General features: G+C 41.0%; 1 protein-coding gene across 2 annotated transcripts; it reads left to right on the forward strand.

Annotated features, from left to right (window-relative positions):
- The first annotated feature begins 1,043 nt into the window (after positions 1 to 1,043).
- Positions 1,044 to 26,631, forward strand: EDNRB (endothelin receptor type B). Of its 2 annotated transcripts, XM_027116035.1 has the most exons (8): positions 1,055 to 1,521; positions 2,316 to 2,851; positions 17,558 to 17,670; positions 17,806 to 18,010; positions 19,589 to 19,738; positions 20,141 to 20,274; positions 21,104 to 21,212; positions 24,042 to 26,631. In XM_027116035.1, exons 2-8 carry the CDS (start codon positions 2,366 to 2,368, stop codon positions 24,174 to 24,176), a joined length of 1,332 nt encoding a protein of 443 aa, XP_026971836.1. In that variant the 5' UTR covers positions 1,055 to 1,521; positions 2,316 to 2,365; the 3' UTR covers positions 24,177 to 26,631. The 2 variants fall into 2 exon arrangements, with proteins under 2 accessions (XP_026971838.1, XP_026971836.1); XM_027116037.1 differs by lacking the exon at positions 21,104 to 21,212 and having other exon boundaries at positions 1,044 to 1,521.

Below are 26,631 nucleotides of genomic sequence, written 5' to 3' on the forward strand. Positions count from 1 at the left end.
CTTTAGGGCTGTATGGGAAGAAGGGCAGGTTCAAAACAGGGCAGAATATTCATACTCCAAATGCATGCATGTAATTCCTCATTCACATAACACTCTATATTGTTACTCGGCTCAGCTTTGAAGCGACTGAATGTTGACCTTGTTTTTACCAAGACAAGGAGGATGAGTACTGGGTTCAAAATAGCCAGCACTGGAATTAGCACTGGAACTAACACTCATAACCCTAAACCATATTTCTCATTCCTTTAGCATTATTCCTTAATCATATACTTTAGATCACATTTCAAACTTAAAGTTCACCTTTTTAAAATAGAAATTGATTTTCTACTTCGACTTTCCCAGAAAGCATTGCATAGAACACAAAAAATCCAAGATGCTTGTCCCACCTACGCCTTTAACCAGCTGTGAAGCCAAGAATGAGCCACCTGGACTCTACTGTGAATTGCTACAATGAGTGGCTCCTCCTGGCTCTGAAATTTCACAGATCCAACAGGGACTTAGCAGACTGGGGGACAGCAGAGTAATTTCCAGTGTACATGGCGCAGCCTGGATTTCTGACTTCTGTTTTATACAATCTCTGGCCAAAACTGTCAGTCATTATTATTCTTTCTACCCCTTAAAAATTGAGTTCAAGTATGCATAGGAGGAGTTTATGGCTCTGCCTCATAAATAAATATTCTAAATTTGAATGGCAGCTCTCTGATGATTTTCATGCCCCCTATAGGTATCGGGTCCTTCGACAGTAATAAAATCCAGAGATAGGCTGACAATAACACTTCAAGAGATGGCAGGAAGAGAGAAGAGCCTCTGCTAGAGAAAATGAAGGAGGAATTTTAGTTCTCTCCTAGGGCAGTGACAGGGCTTGAAAAGAAAGGATCGTGCTCTTCCGTGTGGGTGGGGACCCATGCGGACTTGAAACTGAAGGGCAAAACAAAAGCAGCCTCTCCCCCACCCTCCCAACGACTAATCAAGGTTTAGGTCTCACGGCGGGATACTTAACTTTTCTCTGAAAAGTCCTAGCGGGCTTGAAACACGTTTAATTCAGAGCCCGGTTCTAGTCTGAAGCCTCGAGCGTCGCGGGGTGTGTGAAAACCTGCCCTTGGTTTAGGCTCATCATCTGAAGAACTGAGAACCATGACAACTCCACAGCCTCCCAGGACGCGTCGCGGGCCGAGGACTGCCCTCTGCGGCCGCGGGCAGGTCCTGCTGATGCAGTGCAGGCGTCGCTCAAGGGGAAAGGTTGCCGCGCGGTCGCAAGAGGCGGGAGGAGTCTGGCGGTGATTGATGGGGAAGGGACGAATGAATAAAGGTACTTGTCTAGGGACAGCAAGGATCCCGAGCAAGCTGCGGAGGCTACACGGTCAGGCATTCCCTCAGCGTTTCGTCAGAGCCAGATCCGCCCGCAGCTGAAGGGAGGCGCGCTCTGCTCCAGGGTAGCCTGGAACCCAGCTGCGAGCCAAGTGCGTCCCGGGAAGGAGGTCCCCGCTGGTCCCTCTGCGCCTGGCGCGTCCGGTCCGCGAGGTAAAAGTTCTGGCTTGGTGTTGAATTAAAATCAGTGATTGAACCTTATCCTGGGGCTTCAGCTTGGATTACTTGTTTGGGGATTTTTTTTTTTTTTTTTTAATGTATGGATACAGCGAATTTCAATGGGGTTGGATCAAGGAGAGCGCGTGAGTGTTTGAAGCCACTTGGAGGGCACAGAAGCTTCCGCGTTAATGCAGATACTCCCCCAATCAGAACTTAGATGTCCCAGAGATTTTCCGAGTCAGCCGGCACACTCGTGGGGGGTCCGGGGGAGCCCGAGCGCAGGCAGCCGGGAAGTAGCTGCTTTCACCCGCGGGGAGGAAGGAGTCTTGGCGTCCACACACAGGGTATCCGGGTTCCTGAGGAGTCAAATGCAGAGACTGGCACATCCCTTGGCCTCTAGGTGCCTTGATTTCCCCCGTCCCCACGCGCCCTTAGCCAGAACGAACACACACGTCTCCCTCTGGGCACAACAGGAGCTCAAAGCTTTGCTCTAGACACCCATCCTTTCCTCCCTGTCACACCCCTTCCAGAATACCCCACCCCACTGCGAGTCATTTACCCCTCGGGAAACGCAGGGGAGAAAAACCAGCGAAAGCTGGCTCTGGAAGGGCAGGAGACGGGCTCGGGCGGGTCACACGCGCCAGAGTCCCCCCACTGACGCGCAAACTTGAGTTACTTTTGCGCGCGGATACTGCGGGCGCGGCTGCGCTCTGCGCTAGCCGCTTGCAGGGGCGTGGCTGGGGTAGCTGACCCGGGTGTCCCGTCTTCCTTCCCTTGCTGATCTCCAGACTGAAAGCTGAAGAGTGGCCACCCGACTGCCCCTGGAGCAGGCAGCAGCATGCAGCCGCTGCCCAGCCTGTGCGGACGCGCCCTGCTGGCGCTGATCCTTGCCTGCGGCGTGGTGGGGGTCCAGGCTGAAGAGAGGGGATTCCCGCCGGCCGGGGCCACTCCGCCACTTCTGGGGGCCGGAGAGATAATGGCGCCCCCAACTAAGACCTCCTGGCCCAGGGGCTCCAACGCCAGCGTGCAGCGGTCGTCCGCATCTCCGCAGATGCCGAAAGGAGCGAGAATGGCGGGAATCCCACCGCGCACCCTTCCCCCGCCCCCGTGCGAAAGACCCATCGAGATCAAGGAGACTTTCAAGTACATCAACACGGTGGTGTCCTGCCTAGTGTTCGTGCTGGGCATCATCGGAAACTCCACACTGCTGAGAATCATTTACAAGAACAAGTGCATGCGAAACGGCCCTAATATCTTGATAGCCAGCCTGGCCCTGGGAGACCTGCTGCACATCGTCATTGATATCCCCATCAATGTCTACAAGGTAAAGGGTGCCTGCTAATATCGCAATGGGAGGGCACACCGTTAGGAAGGGGGAGATGCCAGAGCCTTTGCAGGAAGCTTAGTCACGAAGATCCGTCCCTTCCTAGAAGTCAGTAATCATTGGAACCAAATAGCCTTCTGGTTTCAGTAGCCCACTGCTAAGCCTGGAAAAAGCATAGTCCCCAGACCAGCAGCATAAACATAACTTGGAAACTTGTTAGAAATGACATCTTATAGCCCCACCTCAAACCCTACTAATCCAGAAACTCTGGGTGAAGCACAGTAGTTTGTATTTTAACAAGCCCTGCACGTAAGGTTTGAGAACCACTGGTCCTGAAGGACCTTGTCCCTAAATCCAGCTCACAAGGTACATTCTCTCTACTCAGAAACTGATGATTCATGGACTGGCAGGATTGTTATCACCTGAGAACTTGTTAGAACTGCAAGTCCAACCCAGACTTATTAAATCAGAATCTGCATCTTAAAATACCTAGGTGATTCAAATGCATACTAACCTTGGGAAGCATTTTCTTAAAGGACGCTAACAGTAGAAGGGCTCGAATAGGTTTTTAGGAGACAAACGGTCTAGAAGAAAGAGACCCAGACAGGAGAGTAGGAAAACACCTGCTGTGTTAGTTCACCTGCTGTGAATGACCATACTGTACCTACCCTTTACTGAATGCCTACGATGGGCCAAGCGCTGAGATAGATGTGTTACTTTCCTTTACTCCTTCTGACAACCCATGAGTAGACATTACTCCATTTGACAGATGACAGGATGTTCAAGGTCTCACAGTGAGTAAGTGATGGAGGTGAGGAGGATCAGGCTCAATCTGTCAGGTTCCAAAGTGCAAACTGCACCCCATCAATGACTTTGTGGACAAGACCAAGGACACTGAACACAAAGTCTCTAACAGTTTCAGTAGCTAACATCATTATGTGATTACTGCAGGCATCAGAGGGAATGGGCTTGAAGAGCTAGGGCAGGACGCAAACCCCTACACTCTGACTCCCGCTTTGAAGCTCTGGACACTCCCCAACATCTCTGGGCCTCAGCATCCTCAACTCTACAATAAAGTTTCTAGTGCCCACCGACTGGGGTTTTGTGGTGTTAAGAAAAATAGCCTAAGTGAAAGAGCTGGAAAATTTTAAAGGGCGATGCAAATTTGTAAAACTCTGCTTCCTCATCGTAACCAGCAATAGGAAGTCATGCATAAAAACAGAATCAAAAGTGTAAGGGACCGGGAATGTACTTTGGGGATTTGCCTAAAGCTAGTCCTGGGCTCAGTACAAGGGAAAGAGAAGGCATGTTGGTTTAGGAAAGGATTGTGGGAGATACTTTGATCTTTGTGGCAGGAGAAGTCACCAGATGGCATGACTTTAAATTGCCTTTTATGAATCTCTGGAAATCCTAATCCAATAAGGCATACATTAAGGAATTCTAGAGATTTCTGAGGTTTAGAGACAGGATTTGGATTAGGATCCAGGTCCTAGAAGGCAACACTCCCAGAAATGAGGGATTAATAGATGAAATCTTAAATTCCTGCATGGCTACCAGCTCTTGTGAACTCTGAGGGTTTCCTGGGAGAAGCACAGGCTGAAATGGGTCCCCTAAATGCAGTCACAGCTCCATTAGGGCCAGAAGGAACCCATTTTAGGAGTCCTACAGACTAAGTCTTACCATTCCAATGGGGCAGGAGAATTTCAATTCAATTCCTCAAAACTGACTTTAGAAATTTTAGAGTACAAGGTGTTGTGAGAAGTTTTAAATAAGTAATAAGATCCTTCTGAAAAGGGAAATTACATCTAGTTTTGCTAGGCTTGCACAGAGTTTTGTGAAAGATTGTTTAGGAAGGTCCCAGGAAACCCCACATGGTCAGCCCATTGAGAAACCCTCCTAAGTCAGCCAGCAGATGAAGTGCTGTATGGAAGGTTGGATTGAGGGCATTTTGCCTCCAGATCAGATGTAAATCACAGCTCTTCCAGGACCATCTTTCTCTGTCTGGCTAAATTATTACATTCGATAAGCCAGAGACTATCCTACTCCCAAAGGACACACAGCTTTTCCTTTCCTTTCAAATTCCTTTATGATTTCCCTAGGAAGTTACAACGTTTTGCCTGAAACCATTCAGTCTGTTAAAGCTGTGTTTCTATTTCTGAAATAAACAAACTGAGTCATTACAAATCTGGCCATGTAATCATCCTTTTTGGTCATGAACAAATGCATCACATAGAATTAGGTCTCATCGCTAGGTTTGCCACCAGTGAATCCTACATAGTGGCTTTTGGTTTATTTTTATATTGTGCATACAACAGTAGTGGCTACCATTTATTATGTACTCAGTACTTGGTTTAGTTCATTAAATCACTGCAGCAAACCCTATGGAAGAAATATTGTTATCACCCCTGTTTTATGGGGAAACTACATTTTGGAGAGGTAACGAAGTAAATTGCTCGATGTCACACCACTAGAAGGTCGATGTCACACCACTAGAAGGTCGATGTCACACCACTAGAAAGTGATGAGACTAGGGCTTGAACCCAGGCCTTCTGGCCCTAGAACCCGTGGTCCTCCTGGCCCCCTGCACAGAGCGAGATGAGCATAGATTGCCCTTCTCCAACCTGGAGTCTTGTTAGGACCTCATTTCAGTGCAGTGCTGCAATTATGGGACACGCTACTACATAGTAGGATACTTGGTAAGCATTTTCAGTTTTAATTTGAGTCATCTGAAGATTTCTATCTCCTGAAATCCCTTTCAGATAATCCGTAATGTATAATACTGATATCACTGTTTGTTATTCTAAAGGCTTTATTTACAAAAACACCTAATCCAGGGCTAGTTAAAAGCCATTTTCCCTTAACTAATTGTGACACCATATAAGTTACAAAAAATGCATTTATAATTTCAGAGTAGTCAAGTATTATACTTCATACAAAGCAATTGAAGTGAATTATGAGTGCCATTTAAATTTATCCTAAAGTGGGGGACTTGAATCTCTAAACTAGCAATTTCTAATTTTGTTTTTGTGGGATGTTATTATTCTCTTGAGAATCCTGTTAATTATCCATCTTATATGTTATATATAATTAACATATAAATAGATAATTTATATATACATTATAATTAATAGATACTATAATGTACATTCACAATTTCTGAGGGTTCATAGAATCCCGCAGCTCCTCTGTTGGTTTACCCACAGGTCCAGAAACATCAACGTGAACCTATTACATTAATCTGGACTTCAGTAAATCTAGAGTTCAGTAAAGTTGACAAACCACAAAATGTCATAGATCTGGCTGGAAGCCATGTTCCTTGATACGGCTGTAGAACAGGATGGGACTTCACAGGGAGAGGCTGCTGTGAGGGCTGACAAAGCCCAGGAAATGTGTCTACTCTGCTCTGACTCCCTCAGGGAACTGTTTCTCTGGAAACTTCTAGACAGTCTTTTCACCAGGGCTCCTGTGTCAAGGAGGCAATCCTGATAGATCGATGTTGTGGGAGACTCAGCAAATCGAAGCTCTAAAAGAGCTTCAGATAATCATGAGAACCTGCTGGAAATAAAAGCCTCGTTTCTCCTTCTCAGCAGCGCACACTAGGGCTGTCGCTGCATTACATAAGAGCATCCAGATGAAAAATGAAAAAGCAAGCGTCCAAAAAGGATGTTTAAAAATATAGATGTATACATATGCATATGTAAATATATTAAATGTTATAAAGAATGTATAGATGCATAAGTACATAGGTGAATATCATTGGTCGCAGTGCCGGGCACAAAGTAAGCCAGTAATAAATGTTATTAGGATGCGTGTGAGTGTGTGTGTGTGAATAAGAATGGAAACTTGGGGTTTCTTTTTTCAGCTTTTGCCATTATAAACATGACTACAAATAACATCTTTGCCCATATGGCTTTGCACACATGTGTGACTATATCTGAAGGGTAAATTTCTAGAATTAGATTGAATCAAAGGATATGTACATTTGTAATTTTGATAGATATTGCCGTACTGTACCCCAAAATTATTGTTGTACTCTTAGTTTGAATCCCTATTTTATGTAACATCTCCATATACATATATATGTATCAATGTCTATCTTTAATACATACATGGGTCACTATGCCGGTATTTACATGGTCCATGTATGTACCTGACCCCAAAACCAGTGTTTAAGCATCTGATGTGAGGATGAATATCTCCTTATTCACAAGCTACTTATTGTGCCATTCCTGTGTAGACTAAAATGAATGGAATAATCTAGACATTTGTTGCCTGTAGGAGCCTAGAGTAAGTTGGAGTAGCACCAATGTCAAAGCTGTATAGGAAGAGCTGGGTATACTTGTAGATGCTGTGAAGTTGCTTATGTTGTTGGTGGTGGTTGGTTGGTTAGTTGGTTTAGTTTAGCTGTGATTTTTAACAAGCCTTGATTGCAGGTTGAAGTTAAAATTTCTTTAACTTCTCTTAACATCCTAAGAAGTTAATGAGTTTTAAAATTATAACAAGTTCATTCTCTTTGTACTATATTTGCATGAATAACTGACTCAATATATATATAGTTAACATAAATATAATGTAATCTAAATATAATAAATAACATAAATATAGCTTCCTTTATGTGTAAGCAAATTGAGTTTGAAAACAAATCTCCTTGGAAACTGATGACAGATATCTACGTGGGCAGACTTTGACGAGGATCCAAGTATAATCAGATGTCTAGTGGTGATGGAGAGCTTTCTAAAAATTGAGCTGGTGACCCGCTGGAGTGCCTCTAGATGGTTTTCCTGTTAAGACTTCGTAGGCTACTATTAGAGTCAGAGAGGCTGCCTTCATAGCTCTGAGAAGCATAGCTACTGACCTTTAACGTTTAACTACTTAAGGTGGGGTACGTGTAACAAAGTGCTGGTATGTCAAAATGGGAATTGCTTCACTGAACCCTCAAGTGAGTTTCGAGCGAAGTGACCTTGTCACGTAGTCAGACATTCCTGCTTGTAACACAATCAAAGCTGTCTTTCTGAACAAAATCACCTTTCTCACTATCCAGTCTTAGACTACTTCTAGTACTTAATAAGTCTGCATATAATTAACTAATGTCATAGTTAGAAGTAAAAGTGAATGAAGGACCAGCAAACTTAACTTTCAAAGTTATACTTTTCTGATTAGTAAATGCAGTTTATGCATATAGAGCAATAGAAGAAGTAAAGGTATCATTGGGTAGGGAAGTCTAATTTTGCCCAAGATAATAACACTGTGCATATTTCCAGTTAAGTAACTGAGATATTTTAGTGACATTTTTGTGATGTCTAGAGACATCTTAGTAGCAGAAGCATTTTGTAGCCAAAACAGAACCTAGATACCTTTGAGGTTCATTTATTTAAAGCAACAAAATTTTTAAGGAGTGTTAATTAAGCACATTTGAAGGATTAACATTTTAAAAGTGTTAATAAAGAGTAAGACTATTAGCTTTGCATGACCTTGGGTCAATTAATAAATAAAGCTAACCCCCCAACACCCACGTAGCATAGTGCCTGCAACAACCAATTCCAGACAAACACTTGTTGACAAAAGATGTTATACTCATATTTTTATAACTGTCCAAAAAAAGGGGGGGGAAATTTTGTTCTTTTTTCTATGTGTATGAGGATATTGGCCATAACGTAGGTCAATAGCAGATGTCAAATAGCCCAGACACTCAAGACTTCCTATTTCTGATTCACCGCTTCACGTGTTGGCTGTGGATGGCTGTGACAAAATGGTGGGCAAACTCTTGGCCTTGGGCAATGAAATGTTCCCCAGGTTAACTCGAGGGTGCTTCCTGTGTTTGCCTTTGATCTGCCACTCGGTCACTCCATAAATCCAAGGCTCTTAAAACGTCAAGGCAGTGTTTCTTTCAATGTGGTAAGGCTTATCTATCAAAGGCTTTACATTTTTTCTTTGCTCATTTTTAAATGAATCGTTCAAGATTGAAGGCATTTCCATAGTTGTACAAGAGGATGACACAGCCGAGACCATGTTGTTTCAAGGCCAGGGAGCCAGGGTCTTCATTTTCCAAAGAAAACCATATAAGGTATGGCTAATACGCTATAGTTGATGATTTTTAGAGAAACATGCCAAATGCTAATCAATGATTAAGTGCTCTCAGGGGTGTTGACAGATAAAGCCTGAGCTGAAATAAGATTCTAGAGGTAATTTATGATGTGAAACATTCTCTTTCAGGACTTTGCAAAGTTAAGAAGAGGTTGGTTATGTCTGGGAGATAGCTGAGCACGGTGTACGGATATACCTTAGCTGGCAACTGCTCTAATTTCAGACTTTTTTCCTTTCCAGTGCTTTTACTTTAGAGATTGATTATTTCTCTTTCCCTATAGATCCTCTGGTGAAAATGTAAAGGAACAAGAAAACGGCCAAACTGGGATGGTAGGAGAGAGAGAGAAAGAGGATTGTTCTTGAGTCAGAAGTTTATTAGCAAAGTTGACAGAAGCATTTATCAAGCAGTGTTCCGTCCCTGAGTCTCCCAGCCATATTCTCACCACCTAACTCGCATCCCCTCTCTATTTCTCTCCTCCTTAGCTTCATCATGGTTTCCAGAAAGGAGGAAGCCTATTCTCTGGATGTTTACTTTGTACAGATCTTCTTCCCCCTCACACAGTGTTTTCAAATTATATTAACGGGCTTTTGAATTCCATGGTAATCAAACGCTTTCTCACCACAGCTTATCCCATAAGCCATTTTCTGGAGAGAATTAGGTTTAAGTAAGACATGAAAATACTTAATAAGATTTGTTGAATTCTTTAAGTTTGAGAGTCACTTTCTGAGGCATGAGGCCATCAGGTTATAATTCTTTAGTTTCTTCAGGTGTCACAGCGATCTTAGAAGATCCAGCTCAGCTAAGTGAATCTGACCATAAAGCTAGGTTTGTGAATAGCATGTCTTAATGCTCTTAGTTGACTCTTTTCAAAATATGTGACATGTCAATGAAAGGTTTTAAGCACAAACTGTGGATAAGTTTTGAAGTTCAGGTAATAGGAGAGTAGCAATCCATTTATTTATTGGCCTGTTACAGACTTGGAAATAAATTTCACTGTAACAAAAGTAGGGATATATATTTAAGGTGAACTTAAGTTTCTCTAAGACATATTTATTTTTTATCTTTTTTCTATCTCTTTGCTTCTCTTAAAGATTTTGTTTCCAGAAACTTAATTCATTTTAATGGAGTCATTCTTCTATTTCAGCAAGTGATAGCAATCTTTCCAGAGCAGTGGAAAGCCCTCCCTTTGCCAGGGTGCACACAACAGATTCCTAGGACAGGGCCTCTGCCTTGAACAACTCCAGGGGGCACTGTTCATATTGTGGTATTTAAATGGTACCCCTGGGGGATAAGCTGACATTATTCCTCACCCACATATTCTAACCCACATGGCCTAATCTTTAAGTGATTAAGTGCATTTTAATGGACCCAGGATGGAACCGGTAACTGATATTCGTCCCCAAGGGCACGGGTGCAAAATGTACGTCAAGAAAATATTGTCTATGCACTTGACCAGCAGCTTAAATTCTCACTGTATGTTTGAATAAGAAAAAAGAAAGGGAGATCCGACATGGGAAATCCTTGAATGAGGGTGTACTATCTTATTAAGACGCCAGTTCAATCGCAGAAAAACTCTTATCTGCTACAGGAAACAGAGATAAAAGCAGCAGAATACACCCTTCCCCAAACTTGTGAAACACAACCACTCCATTATTTCCTTCTTTTGACTCTGACTGTAAAAACATTTCTATAATGCCAGTCATTTGAAAGAAATGTTCACAGTTCATCACCAGATGGAACAGACAGCAATCCGGCAAAGCAACCTTAGTTGTCATTTTTAATGTGTTGCTCACCTACCTTCTTAAATGACCGTCTCTTACAGCGTCTCTATGCTTCCAGAGTCCATCTCCACCAAATTTACAACTAAAGCACCTCACTGAATCCCATCAGATAGTGAGAAACAGTAGGTTCTGTTTTTTTAAAAGTCATTTCCCTGATAGGTTTGAGTAGGGGAGAGAGGGGAGGGGAGGAATTTTGCTTTCCACCTTTTCCGGCCTGCTTGGAAGGCAGAAGTCCAAGAGAAGAGCTAACGCCTCAATCCCAGAGGCCCTGGCTCTATGTGTCAAGAAGACCTGATCATCTGGAAAGGAGGAGGGCATGCACTAGACAATACAAAAATCAATCAATATATAAAATGCATAGTCATCCCAATTCTCTAAAGAAATTGTTTCAAATATGACAACTGAAAAGTTCATGACAAAAGTTTTATCACACGATTTTTGCCTTATGATCAAATTCACTTATTTGTCCATGAACTCATTCATTCACTGTTGTTCAACAACATTTAATGAGCAGTCACTGTGTGCCAGGCACTGTGCTAGGCACTAAAAATGTTGTAGAATGTTCTGAAACAAAGAAACAGTTAAAGCTCAATGTATACTGTTAATTTAAAAAAAAATAGGAAAGGAAAATGGTATATACGGTTAATGAAGCTATTGAACATTTGTTAGTGCAAGATGGTTAACTTTGGCATTTCCTGACTCTACGGGGCTAGATGCCTTTCGGCATTAAGAGTGGTGTGTATTAATAGGATTTTCTCCATTTAATTTCTCTAGAATGTAATTTTTAATTACAAAAAGAATTGAAAAATATAAATCCCCCAGTTGAAGAGATTTTGTAGGACTCACTTAATCATACTTGTACAGAAAGGATATTTATTTTCTGTTCATGTTATTTATCCTTTTAGAAGTTTTTTAAAAATTATATAATATATATTTAATATAAAAATAATTTTTAAATATGATATAAAATAATTTTTTGGATTCTCTTGACTTTTTCCTTTCTCAAACAGCTGTTTCAACACAAAGTTATGAAATCATGGCCATCCTTGTGTAAAAACCTTGTAGTCAGTATGACCAAGTCTTTTTTCAATCTAGTGTTTATTTATTTATTTGTGTTTACTTTATTCATACAAAAGAAACGTGCTAGGGAAGCAGTAGAAGCCTTAGGCGAAAGGGGCCAGCATGAGGACAGGCTACCATTGGTCAAATGGACACCACATTGCTCCCAGGACCAACACTAACAAAAGCTCTTCCTTGGATGAACCATCACCATGTGAAAACCAGTGTCAGCTATGGGAGTATTTTCTGACTGGCTCACATTTGATAAATGGTAGGTAATATATATTCAAACTTAGTTTTAAACAGGACCTAAAAATTTAATTCACGTGGCAGGGACCTACAAACAACATGGACCTCTAACATTCTTCTTGCGATCAGAGAGATTTGATTACGTGCATGATTTGTCTTCAGTATTCAGATCGTGCCCTTAAATTATCTAATTGAATGGGGAAAACTGCAAATAAGGAATAAGAATGTATTATTGCTGGGTTTAAAGTTAGAGTTGCCTCCTCTTGCAATAAAGGAGAATCAAATTTCCTCTACCAAGAAGAAAGCTGTATTGTCGGACTTCAAATGATAGATGTTGGATGTCATTATTTTTGTCAAAAAACAGTGAAATAGTTAATTCCCAGGAATTATAAAAATCTCTAAGAACATTCTTTCACCAAATTTTAAAGATGGCATCTTTGTTGAGAGTGATTTTTTTTTTTTTTAAGTTCACAGCTTTTCCCCTACCCAGGGCTTTGTTTATTATTAAACAAGAGGTTGACATCTTTTGCTTTTTAAATAAGCTCCAAGCCCTAAATTGCCAAGGCATTGAGGCTGGAGGCCATTCAGACAGAGGTGAGCATCAGCAGTGGGTGTGGTCTCTGTCACAGGGTGTCAGGCTTCTTGGTGTCCCCACAAAGCCTTCTGATCAGAGAAGCAGAGGTTGCCAAAGTCATCCTTCTGACTGACTACAAAATAATAGAAGTGGGCACTCCGTCCCCCCACCTTCTGTGGCCTCTCAGGACTGGCAGCGTTCAGGTCTGAGCTGAAATGATGAAGAGGTTTTTTTTCAGTCTCTTTCCCTTCGGAAGGGTAGATTAGAAAACCGTAATCTCTCAGCTGTGATTAGGTTTCTGACTATCTCTGTGTTGAACTTGAAGAGAATTGCTACAATTTTCAGTTTGTGTTTCCCTGTCCTCTGTGATAACTTGGGTCAGAGGTTGGGCTGCAGGCCTCCCACTGGTATGAAGAGCAACCATCCAATTTCTAGGCTGAGCCAAAAACAATAGTAACCTCAAAACAGGGCCTGGATTCAGTGCAGAGCTCATTTTCATTGGCCAGACTTCCCTCCCTTCAGTGACCGGACACTCATTCATCTTGATTCATCTGATGGCTGTACCTAAGTGATACTAATATTTGCATATTTGGAAATCATTGAAGACAAGAAAACACTTGACACTCTCTGAATTTTTGGACAGTAGATGAATAAAATAGCAGGGGGGTTAGAAGAAAGTTTTACTCTACATCTAGATACTTTACCGTTGTTTGACACATAGTTATGGGTTTTAAAATACTAATATTGATTTAATTCTAAACACTTTTCATCTAAGATCAGCTTCTTCAAAACATTACAGAATCTAGAATCAGACCACGTGGGTTCAAATGTGGATCTATTACTTACTTGAGTGACCAAGGACAAATATGTTAGTTATCTAATGCCGAGAAGCGAATTACCCCCAAACTTAGCAACTTGAAGAATAGCATTTATTACCTGACACTCTCTCTGTGGGTCAGGAATTCAGGAGCTGCTTAGCTAGTGGTTCTGGCTCAGGGTCTCTTATGAGGGTCAAGATGTTGGCGGGGCAGCAGTCATCAGAAGGTTTGCCTGAGGCTGGAGGATCTTTTCATTCACACACTTGGCAAATTAGTGCCAGCCGTTTTTAGGTGACCTCAGTTCCTTGTCACCTGTTGGAGTCTTCATAGGGGTGCTTGAGTCTTCTCCTGACACGGCAGCTCCCCCAGAATGAGTGATCCAAGAGAGAGCAACGAGGAAGCCATAATGCCTTCTATGAACTAGTCTCAGATGTCACACATCATCACACCCACCACGTTCTATTCACTAAAAGCAAATCATTAGGTCCAACCCGTGTTCAAGGTCAGGAAAATGAGGCTTCACCTTTTGTTTTGTTTTTGTTTTTTTTTGTGGTACACGGGCCTCTCACTGTTGTGGCCTCTCCCGTTGCGGAGCACAGGCTCCGGACGCGCAGGCTCAACGGCCATGGCTCGCGGGCCCAGCCGCTCCGTGGCATGTGGGATCCTCCCGGACCGGGGCACGAACCCGTGTCCCCTGCATCGGCAGGCGGACTCTCAACCACTGCGCCACCAGGGAAGCCCCGAGGCTTCACCTTTTGAAGGGAGGAGTATCAAAGAATTTGTGGGCATATTTAAAATCAACACAGCAAGTTAATAAACTTCTAAGTGCCCCTAAGTTTTTTTACCTATAAAATGGGGGTAATAGTAACACTATCTCATAGGATTGCTTTGGGAATTCAATGATATATCATGTGTAAAGGGCTTAGAATAGTGCCTAGTCCCTTGTAAGTACCATATATGTGTTAGTTTTGCTTCCCACCCCCCACCCCAATACATATAAAGGCAATCAGAATGATTAGACAGAATATTACCTGGATAGTTTGTACCAAACTGGGTCTGGCAGGGTTCTTTTAACTGTTTGGAATCTTTTTATTATGTTTCCAAGGGTAATTGGCAAGTCTTTTAAAGCACCTTGAGTTCATAGCTGGTTCAGACTTGCAGGACCCTGGCTCTTTCTCATTTCAGCCAGTGTCTCCACCATTCACATGATCAACCTCCTTGAGTTTCCTGAGTCCTCATATCTTATATCCAACCCATCAACAAGTCCTGCTAGCTCTGCTTTCAATACATATCCAGTCTATATAACCCATTCTTTTCAGCCCCAGGGCATCACAAGTTTCAGCCCACAATCTCTCATCAAAGCTTCCTTTCTTGACTCTACCTTCTAGTCTACATTGAGCTTCCAGAGGGATCTTTTTCTATTTTTTAATTAATTAATTAATTGTTTATTTGGCTGCGCAGGTCTTAGTTGCAGCATGCTGGTTTCCCTAGTTGTGGTATGCAGGCTCCAAAGCACGCAAGCTCTGTAGATGCAGCGTGCCGGGCTTAGTTGCCCCACGGCACGTGGGATCTTAGCCCCCCAACCAGGGATTGAACCTGCGTCCTCTGCATTGGAAGGCTGATTCCCTGGACCACCAGGGAAGTCCCCAGAGTGATGTTTTCAAAAACATAAATAAGATGATGCCATTTTCCATTTCCCTGTTCAAAATCTTGCAATGGATTTCCTAAAATAAAAACAAAAACAAAAAAAACCCATCAGACTCCTCCCTGTGCAACTACATCTCCTAGACACTTGGCCTGGACCACTCGACCCCAGCCTTGAGAGCCTTCTTGCTGTCCCTTCCTCTCACTAAGCTTCTTTTGACCTCAGGGCCTTTGCATTTGCTCTTTCTTCTGCCTAGAATGCTCTTTGCATGGCTTACATTTTTTAGTCAGGTCCCTACTGCAGGTTGCCTCTTCAGAGAGACCTTGCTGACAAGCCTATCAAGAAAGCCCCCTAAATTCCACCATAATCTTTCAATATGGTGACACCGCCTGTGTGACACCATATTAAGTATTTATGTGTTTTGTGTTTGCCTCCCTCACTAGACTGTAAGCTCCATGAGAGCAGGGAGTTTGCCTTGTTCACTGATAGGCACTCTGTACTCCGAATGGTGTATGGCACATAGTGGGTACTCAATAAATGTTTGTTGAATGAATGAATGAATGAACAAGCAGAGTTATAAGTCAGCTTATTAATCCAGAGGTCCCAAGTTAGAGGCCGGTCTGACACATAAAAATATTTTGTTAATACAATGTTATCTGACAGTGGTTTTTTTTTTAAATATGAATTAGTTGACAATTTTTATAAATTGTGAGATTTCATATAGAAATTCCAATTTGGGGCTAAAAATCAAGATACTTTTGTATTGGGGATCTCTTGGCAAAAATCACATCAAGTTTATTAGCAGCAGCTCCATTTAGACAGGATTTACCCCAGACCCCTCTGTTCCCTATTATTCCTGACACCAATGACTTTCTTACACCTGGCTTCCTCCACTCTTCTGTTGCCTGCCTGGCCTTGCAGGCTTTCAGACCCTAGAAAAAGCGTATTTGCTGTAAGTATGCCAACATTTGTTCTACATGTCGGTGTAACTTTTCATGTCTACCTTAGAAATGAAATTGGTTCCACGTTAGAGCTCCGAGTCATATTCGTACTGAAACACACATTTCAGCTTTGGGTGCTACTCTAGTTACAGAACAATCACCCAGCATGACGAACTCCACAAAGAACCTTCATGAGTGAAAGAACGGAAAGACTCAATTGTGTTTCAAAATAGTTTTCACTTTTGGAAGGTTATTTTTTAAAACATTAAAACACACACAGAGACACGTAGATTTGAAATACTTCTCTTTATTTTCAAAACCTCATGAACGTTCGACCCAGATGTTTACCTAAAGTGATTCATTTACCAGGGTGGGGCACACCCAGTTGTCCTAAAAAAGAAAATCACTGAGTTTAACAATAGATGGTTGCATAGTCTGAAGTCAGATAAACGGAAATATATATACAGTACCAAGAACTAGGTCTTTTGCTCGCTGGATAGCCACTGCCTATATATTTTAGGGGGCTGAATATTTAAGCATCTGCTGTGTGTCAGGAACTGTACTAGGCAATTGCAGAAGTTCTTTTCTTTTTGATGGGCTAGGGGTTCCAGACAGCAAAAACTTAACCAAACAAACAAGTATGGTATAATATATACAATAGGAGTTGATAAGTGCTCTGGATGAAACGGGCAGTGGGGTAGGATGAGGGAGATGGGGAGGCCTGACCAGTTCCTATACTTAATAGTGTGGTCAGGGTAGGTCATGTTGAAAAGATGAGATCTGAGTAAGACCTGAAGGAGGTCAAGGAGTTAGCCAAGTGGATCTGTGGGAGAAAAGCCTTCCAGGATAAGGAAGAACCTCAAGTGAAGCCCTAAGGAAGGAGTGTGCCTGCTGGATTCAAGGAGCTGTGTGCCGAGTTACAGACCAGTCAAGTTGACTAGAGTGAAGAATAAGTACACGAACACACACACTGTTCTCCATAGGAGTCGTCTAGTCTCTCTGGCTAAGAAACATTTGTCTTTTTTTGTTGGTTTTTTTTTTGGCCATGCCACATGGCATGTGAGATCTTAGTTCCCCAACCAGGGATGGAACCCTGCATTGGAAGCGTGGAGTCGTAACCACTGGACCACCAGGGAAGTCCCACGTCACCTATTTTTAGTTAACCTTATTTTGATTTGGCCACCAGCTGAGTATTTGAGACTCTATAACAGTATGAGAGGCATTTTCAGCACTGCAGGCCCGATCTTGTAAGGGGAACTTAAGCAACTGGCCCCCGTTGGCCCTGCAGTGGCGGAGACCTTGACCCTAAGCTACTGTCTGCGTATAGCTAATTCTCCTGAACTGGCTGCCCTTTCATTAGTCCCAATCCACTTCCTTGTTCCAGATATCAAACACAAGGGCTTTTCAGAGGAGTAGTCTATGAGAAAAAGAATAAGAACTGGAATTTGTTATTTTAACTCTACATGTTCATTTGTCTCCACTAAGTGAAACATACAGTTCAGAGGGCGCCCTGTGAAAATCTCCCTAACAGAGCTTCGTGTCTCCTCAACGCAGCTACTTGCCGAGGACTGGCCCTTTGGAGTTGAGATGTGTAAGCTGGTGCCTTTCATACAGAAGGCCTCTGTGGGAATCACTGTGCTGAGTCTATGTGCTCTAAGTATTGACAGGTAAGAGCATATATCTAAGCCAGGTATATCCTGACTGCTATCCTAGTGATTGCTATGCTACTTAGAAAATAAACTGTTTAATTCAATAAAACTGGGCTCTGCCAGCTTGGCAAATGATTATGTTTTACTCTTCAGATATCGAGCTGTTGCTTCTTGGAGTCGAATTAAAGGAATCGGGGTTCCAAAATGGACAGCAGTAGAAATTGTTTTAATTTGGGTGGTCTCCGTGGTCCTGGCTGTCCCTGAAGCCGTGGGTTTTGATATGATTACCACTGACTACAAAGGAAGTTATCTGAGAATCTGTTTGCTCCATCCCACTCAGAAAACAGCCTTCATGCAGGTAAATTTTACTCTTTTGTCCCCCTTTCTGTTGTTGCCTTATAAATATTTAGCTGTTTTTCCCCTGATCTCCTCTTCTTGGGAAGCTACTGATTTATGACTGTCCTTGGCATGAATTAGGAGTGTAGGTCCTAGGGCTGTGGGGTTAACGGTGACTAATGACCCAGGCTGCAAGAAGCTGGGTCACTACTTCTCCAAGAATCTCCTGGTGCTCAGGAATACAGATAAACCAAGTTTACATGAGAGAATCGATTTGAATTTATAGCTTTTCTACTCAAATTCCCATAAGGACTGGCAGCTACTACATATTCCGTATGAAGCAGCACAGCAGTCATCAGAGCGAGCGTGTGGCTCAGGGAACGATCAAGTAGAAGTCGCCCTGGTATGGATGGATTGATCCGTGAAGCTCGGGATGAATAACAAGCTTGTCCTCTCTCTAGAGGGAAAGCTGCCGTTGCAAAGAACTTCATCTTGGCCATTTATTCAAGAGCTTTTAATCAGGAAATAGGAGAAGAATGGTAATACTGGTCATCAGAAGATAGATCCTAAGTGTAAAAGGCTCTTCCCAACAGAATGGGTTAAGAGGAGTTAACGCAAAGGGGGCTGGTCCAAATGTCACCAATGATTATTTTCTATTTTACACATAAGACGAGATAAAGCTTTATGAATATATGTATAGATCATGGTAAACAAAAGAATAAAGAGGGGCATTAATGTGAAATTGAGAATGAGACTGCTGTTTTCTTGTTTCTTTCTTTTTTTTTTTCTTTCGGTACGCGGGCCTCTCACTGTTGTGGCCTCTCCTGTTGCGGAGCGCGGGCTCAGTGGCCATGGCTCACGGGCCCAGCCGCTCCGCGGCATGTGGGATCTTCCCGGACTGGGGCACGAACCCATGTCCCCTGCATCAGGCGGACTCTCAACCACTGCGCCACCAGGGAAGCCCTCTTGTTTCTTACTAGTTAAAATGGGAAAAGTACTGCACAGATTACGTAAATTCTACTCCAACACAGACATATCTGGAACAACAATTTTAAGAAAAAAGGAAAAAAAAAGCAGAAAAAGAATAAGAGAAAAAGCATGCTACAAGCAGCTTTGATTTTTAGTTGATAGGTTAGATGTATACATCCATTAGGTAAATGATTAATATAGACCTCTTCCTACCTGCTTTTCCCATAAACAAACTTGTTAAAAAATGAAAAACTCGCATAAACACTAGGATATCTTTACCCATTCAGATGTGGTATTTCACACAAAGAATTCCTTAAGGATAACTTGCCTATGTGAAGACAAAAATATTTGAATTACCAAATATTTAAAATTTTGCCCAATTACTTACATTTTTATGTGTAATGATAGCACACTTCCTTAGAGAATTGAAATGCTTTTTAGGAAAAGTTTGTTTCATTTAATTTAATTATTTGTTCAGCAGATGTGGCCTGAAAGATTCTACATAGTATTTATAAAATGGATCGACTTTAGAAGATAATTTCTCCTTGATGAGTATTTTTTAGTTTAACGTTTGATATGTAAGATTTTCTTACAGAGGAATATTAAGTATAACATTCTCTCTTCCCCATAGTTTTACAAGACAGCTAAAGATTGGTGGCTATTCAGTTTCTATTTCTGCTTGCCATTGGCCATCACTGCATTGTTTTATACCCTGATGACCTGTGAAATGTTGAGAAAGAAGAGTGGCATGCAAATTGCTTTAAATGATCACTTAAAGCAGGTAAGAAAATAGAAATATTTGCTGACTCATGATTACAATCCTGATTATGAATATGAAAATTATCATGGTGATAAGAAACTAAAATTATCATACACCACAGCATACTTCCTTTTTCTTGTGCTGGTATTTTTTAATATACAAAGAATATTTTGTATATTATCTATCTGGAGATATTCTACATAGTCTAAAAAGACGTAAAAAGAGCCATTACTTTTTAAAGATGAATCTCTAATCATTTTCTGTCTAATTCACATTAGCTATTCAGTTTAAAGCTCAGTGTCCTGAATTTTTACAAATGCCACTGATTTTTTGTAAACAATATTAAATATTTTGTTTGGAAAGCGAGAACGCTGTGATTATAATGAGGCGTCTATTCAGTGTCTGACTGTGGTTTTATTTCAGAGACGGGAAGTGGCCAAAACAGTATTTTGCCTGGTCCTTGTCTTTGCCCTGTGTTGGCTTCCTCTTCACCTCAGCAGGATTTTGAAGCGCACTCTTTATGATCGGAATGATCCCAATAGATGTGAACTATTGAGGTAAGAAAGGTAAAATAGAAATAATTGTGTAAATAAATGCCATTCAGAAGTTTGTCCACTGATTCCTTTCATTGGCAAGAGAGAGAGTACCATTTTTCTAATCCTTAGGGAGCAAATAAGATGGCCATCTTTTTACCTTTACTCCTATTTCCAAAGGAGAAGTAAAGGGACTTAGGAGAACACTGGGAATGGAGAGCCAGGGTTTTCCAAATGAGCGAGTAGCACAATTGAAAACGTTAGGTCTGATTCTCCTTTGCACTTTGTAAATCCTTTCTTTTCATCCAGCCTCAGCGCTTCCAAAAGAGATTTCATTTTTTAAAATTATTAATTAATTAATTAATTTTTGGCTGCGTTGGATCTTCATTGCTGCACGCGGGCTTTCTCTAGTTGCGGCGAGTGGTGGCTACTCTTTGTTGCAGTGCACGGGCTTCTCATTGCAGTGGCTTTTCTCGTTGCAGAGCACAGGCTCTAGGTGCACAGGCTCAGTAGTTGTGGTGCATGGGCTTAGCTGCTCTGCGGTATATGGGATCTTCCCGGACCAGGGCTCGAACCTGTGTCCCCTGCCTTGACAGGTGGATTCTTAACCACTGCACCACCAGGGAAGTCCTGAGATTTCATTTTAAATGAGAGAATTGGGCATGGGGGGTGAGGCGATGACAGGGACAGAGAATGAGAGAGAGAGAGATCATAATTGGCAAAGACTAGTGATAAAGTCAAAACCATTGTAAATGGCTAATTTTTTTATTCACAAAAACACAAAAGTCTGTAAAGAATATATGTTCATAGCAGCATATTTTTTTACAGACATGTCTTGTATTATTTTTTGCAGCTTTTTGTTGGTATTGGACTACATTGGCATCAACATGGCCTCCCTGAATTCCTGTATTAACCCAATAGCTCTGTATTTGGTGAGCAAAAGATTCAAAAACTGCTTTAAGGTAAGAGAGTATTTGAAAATCAAAAGCCCTTTTTAATCTGGCATCAAATATAACCCTTCCAAACTATTAATATTTCTATCCAAAGAGATCTAGTCAATTGTTTTGCAGTTTCCCCTAGTATTACATGATAGACATTTCTTTCTTTTTTATTTATTTATTTTATTTTTGGCTGCGTTGGGTCTTCGTTGCTGCGCATGGGCTTTCTATAGTTGCGGTGAGCGGGGACTGCTCTTCGTTGCGGTGCGCGAGCTTCTCATTGTAGTGGCTTCTCTTGTTGCGGAGCACCGGCGCTAGGCACACGGGCTTCAGTAGTTGTGGCTCGGGGGCTCTAGAGCACAGGCTCAGTAGTTGTGGTGCACGGGCTTAGTTGCTCTGCGGCATGTGGGATCTTCCCGGACCAGGGCTCGAACCTGTGTCCCCGGCCTTGACAGACGGATTCTTAACCACTGCGCCACCAGGGAAGCCCTAGACGTTTCTTTTTAAATGTGAATTTTGCTCATAAAGCACTATAATTGATTTCTGCCTACAAATCCCAGTCAACCATTCCCTACTGCCTCAACCAATCAATTTTACTCATAGAGTTACACAGAAAATGAATAAAAATTGCATGCATTGATGTCTGACAAATATCACATGATAAAATAAGAGCTACACATGATTAAAGGCACTGTTCCCATTTTTGGAAGATTTTGGACCATGCAGCACACTGTAGATCATAACTAAGTTAGTTTCTTTTTCATACAGAGGTGACAATAACGAGTCAAACAAAGCAGTTTAATTCAGGTTTTACCTCCACTTTTCTGCCTTCATTCTATAGCAGAGAAGTGCTCCTTGATGTGGAATATGTGAAATTATTCCTCATTTGCCTGCTTGCATTTGTGTGTAACATCTATCCATCCATTCATTCACTCCTTCAACAATCTAGCATAAATAAAATATTCCCTTCCCTTATGTGGGAATGATTCACTTGTCCCTGGTGTATCAGAACCCAGATTCAGCTGCTCACCACTCATGTGCCAATAGTTCGAGAGGCAACTGTCAGTAGAAAAGAAAGGTGCTTTAATCAGAAAAGCCAGCAGTCTGGGGAGATGGTGGACTCGTGTCCAGAGACCAACACCAAAGATTCTGCTCAGCCATGAGTTTTTAAAGGGAAAAATGGAGGGGGAAGAATCTCAACGAATCATCAAGGCAGGAGGTTGGGTTCTGCCTCTCCCCTGCGGACAGACTGGCTGGCTCTCTCTTCAGATGTTATCTTGCCTGAGTGGTCTGCATGCAGGATTGCTTGGGGTGGGGGGGCTACTGTGGGTAGAGAGCTAGTCTTACTTGTTTTTATCTAGGAAGAGAATCGACAGGTTAGGCAAGGCATGGTGTGCATTCAGGAGAGCATAAGTCAGGAATTAGTTTCAATTGCTTAGTGATCACATTCCTATAATTAGGTTCTTTCAAGGTTAGAGGGGAACAGAAATGGGCAAACAGGAAAGGGGCAAAAGAGCTGCTTTCAGTTCCCCACTGTCAAACACCATTCCATTTCTATGGGATTAGGGGCAAAGGTCTATCTTCTGTAACTTCTTCATGCTGACATGGGACGCCATATTCTCAGAGTGGAAGATGTCAACATGGGTCTGTAACATCTCTTTGCCGACAATTTTATTGTAGTTGTGTGCTTACATATACGGGCAGAACAAGCTACAATTATTCTGCTGCCCACCAAGATACAGATTATTATGAGCAATAATGTTAATCCCATTCTCCTGAGGCTCGTTCTGGGACTTGTGCTGGCCACAGATTCAGTACTGCTCAGGATGATGCAGCTTGTGTCATGGTTACAGTCTGGTCATCATGGAGTTAGCTTTTTCCCTCTGGTGGCAGTTACCGTACCTGTACAACAACTGGGGAATGTGCATCAGACACTGAGTCTGTGGCTCTATTGTCCTAATTATTAACTGCTGGGTTTTGTACTGGAGGGCGTGGTGCCTTGGTTCTGCTTGGTTCCACTGGAAGTTCATTATTGGAAAACCGAGAACTTAGCTTCCTTGTAAGATCAAAGGCAGTCTATAAAATTCTTCACTTACTCATAAACTCATAGATTTTAGAGCTAGAAGAGAACGTCACCAGATCATGTCCCTCATTTTACAGAACAGAAAGCAATGGAACTCACATTTTCTTATACATATAAATTCTCAGAAAACAAACAGAATTAACAGGATTTTTAAAAATCCAAGAAAAAATCTGGATGACTAAAACTGAGACACATATACTTTATAACCTTATTGTGTAACAGTATTGAAAAGTCACATGAGATTAAACACGTGGCTGAAAAAAATGGTGATGTAGTATTAAGTTTATTGACATGGAAAGATGTTTATGTCACTGTCAAGGCCATGGAGTAGTATGTATAGTCCAGTTTTATTAACATAATTATACACACACTTCCACAAACATGCACAAATACAGTCATGTTGTAGATATGTGTGGTAATATTTCCATTTGCATAGGAAAAAGTCTTGAGTTATGTATTTATCAAATATTAAAAGTATTTCTCAAGTAATCAAGAGTAAGTATCAAGAATTAAGAGTGGCTTTCTCTTTCAATTTGAATTAAAAGATGAGGAAGTTTAATTATGTACATTTTTCTTCTCTGTATTTTCTAGTTTAAAAGAATTATCATATACTACTCATGTAGTTATATGTTTTTAAGGGGAAAATAAGAGGGCATGGAGAGAAATTGGCAGAATTGCATATCATGCAAAGAAAGCCAGAATTCTGGAGAGTAGGAAGGGTTGTGATAGTGTAACTGATGTGAACTTATGAGTTACTTTGTTTTGTACAGTCATGCTTATGCTGCTGGTGCCAGTCATTTGAAGAAAAGCAGTCCTTGGAGGAAAAGCAGTCGTGCTTAAAGTTCAAAGCTAATGATCACGGATATGACAACTTCCGTTCCAGTAATAAATACAGCTCATCTTGAAAGAAGGAATATTCATTTTCTTTACTTTGGACAGAAATCATTAAAACAATGAGGCATCCGCCAAACAAAACAAAACAACTGTGTGTTTGCACAAAACGATGTAAAAATGTAAGAGTGATTATTTTCTTAACACTCAGAGTTACTCATGACATTTTATGAGCTGTTTACAGCATGAGAAGAAAAGCGATGAGAATTAAGAAAGCCTCATTGTGAAAGCACTTAATCCTTTACAGTCAGCACTTCAATGTGGCTCTTCCGAACTTCTGGTATATTCATACACCACTTACGTTTAAATTGAGCTCACTCAGAATTCCTATTAAAGATGCTTATTTTTTATATTAAGGTGAATCGGATGCAAAGGATAAATGTGTTGCTGCGAAACAGAATTTTTAAATGAAATTTAAATTGCTCAATTTAAAATTTTAAAAATCTTTTAAAGGACCTTTTCTATTAATAGTCTCACACCATTGGTTGGACTGTAATTGGAGACAAAATATGAAAGCAGTTCAGCTGGTGTATTTTTTTGATGTTAGAGACATATTTAAATGATCAGGAGGGAGTATCAGAGAGATTGAGGTTTTTGAAAATATTCAACTTCACATTCAGATAAGATCAAATGTCACAAAGGGACACAGAGAGAAGGTTTGGAATGCCATCCCAAAACACTGCTTTGAAATCTCCTATTCGTGTACTCTGCAAAGAAAATACTACCTACAGTTTTTTTGAGGATTATTAAAACATTCTTCTTCTTTCACTATTGTAGTTTAAATGCTATTTGTTTAGTTTTGTCATCTGTAAATACTTAGCTACAATATACAACGTGTAGATGATTAAACGAAGGGCAGGCCCCAGTGTTCATACCTTTACAATGGAGAGATGCCAGGAACCCCATAATGGACAGAATGTGAGTTGCCTGGAGCAGTGTCCACATGGCAAAGGAGAAAGCAGCATCTTCTCTCACCCCTGCTGCAGTTAAGATCGTCTCTGGCAATGTATCATAGGATAGTTAAAACACTATTTTTAAGATCATAGATATTAGAGTCAATGTAACAGTTACCTGTAAAGCTTATTACTAATTTTTATATTATTTGTGTAAATAACTAATAGAAAAGAATTCTGGATGTGGTGCTTTCCTACCACTTACAGGCAAAACTGCTTTTTGAGACTGTTAAGAACCTCTTACTTTGTGCATTCTTGCCTAATTCTTTCATCTCCCCAGCAAAGTGCCTCAGGTTAACTTGGATGAGATGTGTGTGAAAGTATGTACAAGAGAAAACGGAAGACAGAGGAAATGAGATGGGGCGGGAGGAAACCCATGGGGACAGATTCCGTTTCTTAGCCTGATGTTCGTCACTGCCCGTCATATCAATGCAAAAGGTCCTGATTCTGTTCCAGCAAAACAGTGCAATGTTCTCACAGTGGCTTCAGGAACAAATTGGGCCCAAGAGCTTTAACTCTGTCTTAAAATATAACAGAGTTTCTACCCTTGTTTTTTGTTTTTTTGTGTGTGTGTGTGGTTTTTTTTTTTTTTTTGGTAACCCAGGGCCACAGCCACATGTTGAGAATAAGCGAGCAATGTTGTTTTCTGCCAGGATCTAACGTGATGCTACCAAAACCCCAATAATGGGACCAGAATGAAAGGACAGTAATTAATTCACATGCCACATGGAATCTATTTACAAATCCCAGGCTTATTTATTAATTTCTTCCCAATCACTTTTTCAGATGCTTGTCATCAAGAAAGACATTTCAAACTTCGGATTTTAAATTAACTTTGGGTTACTACTGTTTTCAGTTTGTTAATATATTTTTTATTCCTATTTAAATTTGAGCTCATTTTATTACCATTCATTTTGTTTCTCATCTGCATCATAATGCCCCTTCCTTCTCCCTGTCAGAGTTGTGGTCTGTGATCATCTTGCCAAATTTTAAACTGCACACAAATAGCATATACATGCATTATTTATAATGAAATTGTGTTCAGTAGCTTTTCTAAAAATGTTTGATTCAAAATTTTAACATACTGACAAAGGTTGGTAAGAAACAAGCATGATTTCTTAGCATGAATAAAATCAATATGGGAAAAGGTGCTACTGTTTAACTTTAAAACGTATTTTCTAGTATTAAGGACTGTATAATATAACAATGGACAAAAATAATGTTAACATGGATGTAAAACTTAAAAGATTTATAAGCGATTTTAGACTGTTTTCTCCTTTATATTTGCTAACATGGGTGCGTGTTAGTATTGACAGCTTACAACATATGGCCAAAGGAATACAGTTTATAACAAAGCATGGGTATGCTGTAGCTAACTTTATAAAATTGTAATATAACCATGTAAAATAATTATATATTTTGTTTTTCTGAGGTCACTTAAAGTGGCAACTAATGTAGTTGCTAATTCTATGTTATGTAAACAAAATCAATAAAAATTTAAATTGCTTTAAAAAAA

The sequence above is a fragment of the Aethalodelphis obliquidens genome, unplaced genomic scaffold, assembly GCF_003676395.1.
Source record: "Aethalodelphis obliquidens isolate GAN/ISIS:26980383/991018 unplaced genomic scaffold, ASM367639v1 scaffold15, whole genome shotgun sequence".
NCBI classification, from domain to species: Eukaryota; Metazoa; Chordata; class Mammalia; order Artiodactyla; family Delphinidae; genus Aethalodelphis; species Aethalodelphis obliquidens.

What these genes read in the sequence shown, in the direction of transcription:
- EDNRB (XM_027116035.1), top strand. Translation starts at nt 2,366, where the DNA reads ATGCAGCCGCTGCCCAGCCTGTGCGGACGCGCCCTGCTGGCGCTGATC. An exon ending in AATAGATGTGAACTATTGAG is followed by an intron (nt 20,275 to 21,103) that starts GTAAGAAAGGTA and finishes TATTTTTTGCAG; the next exon opens with CTTTTTGTTGGTATTGGACT. An exon ending in GATTCAAAAACTGCTTTAAG is followed by an intron (nt 21,213 to 24,041) that starts GTAAGAGAGTAT and finishes TGTTTTGTACAG; the next exon opens with TCATGCTTATGCTGCTGGTG.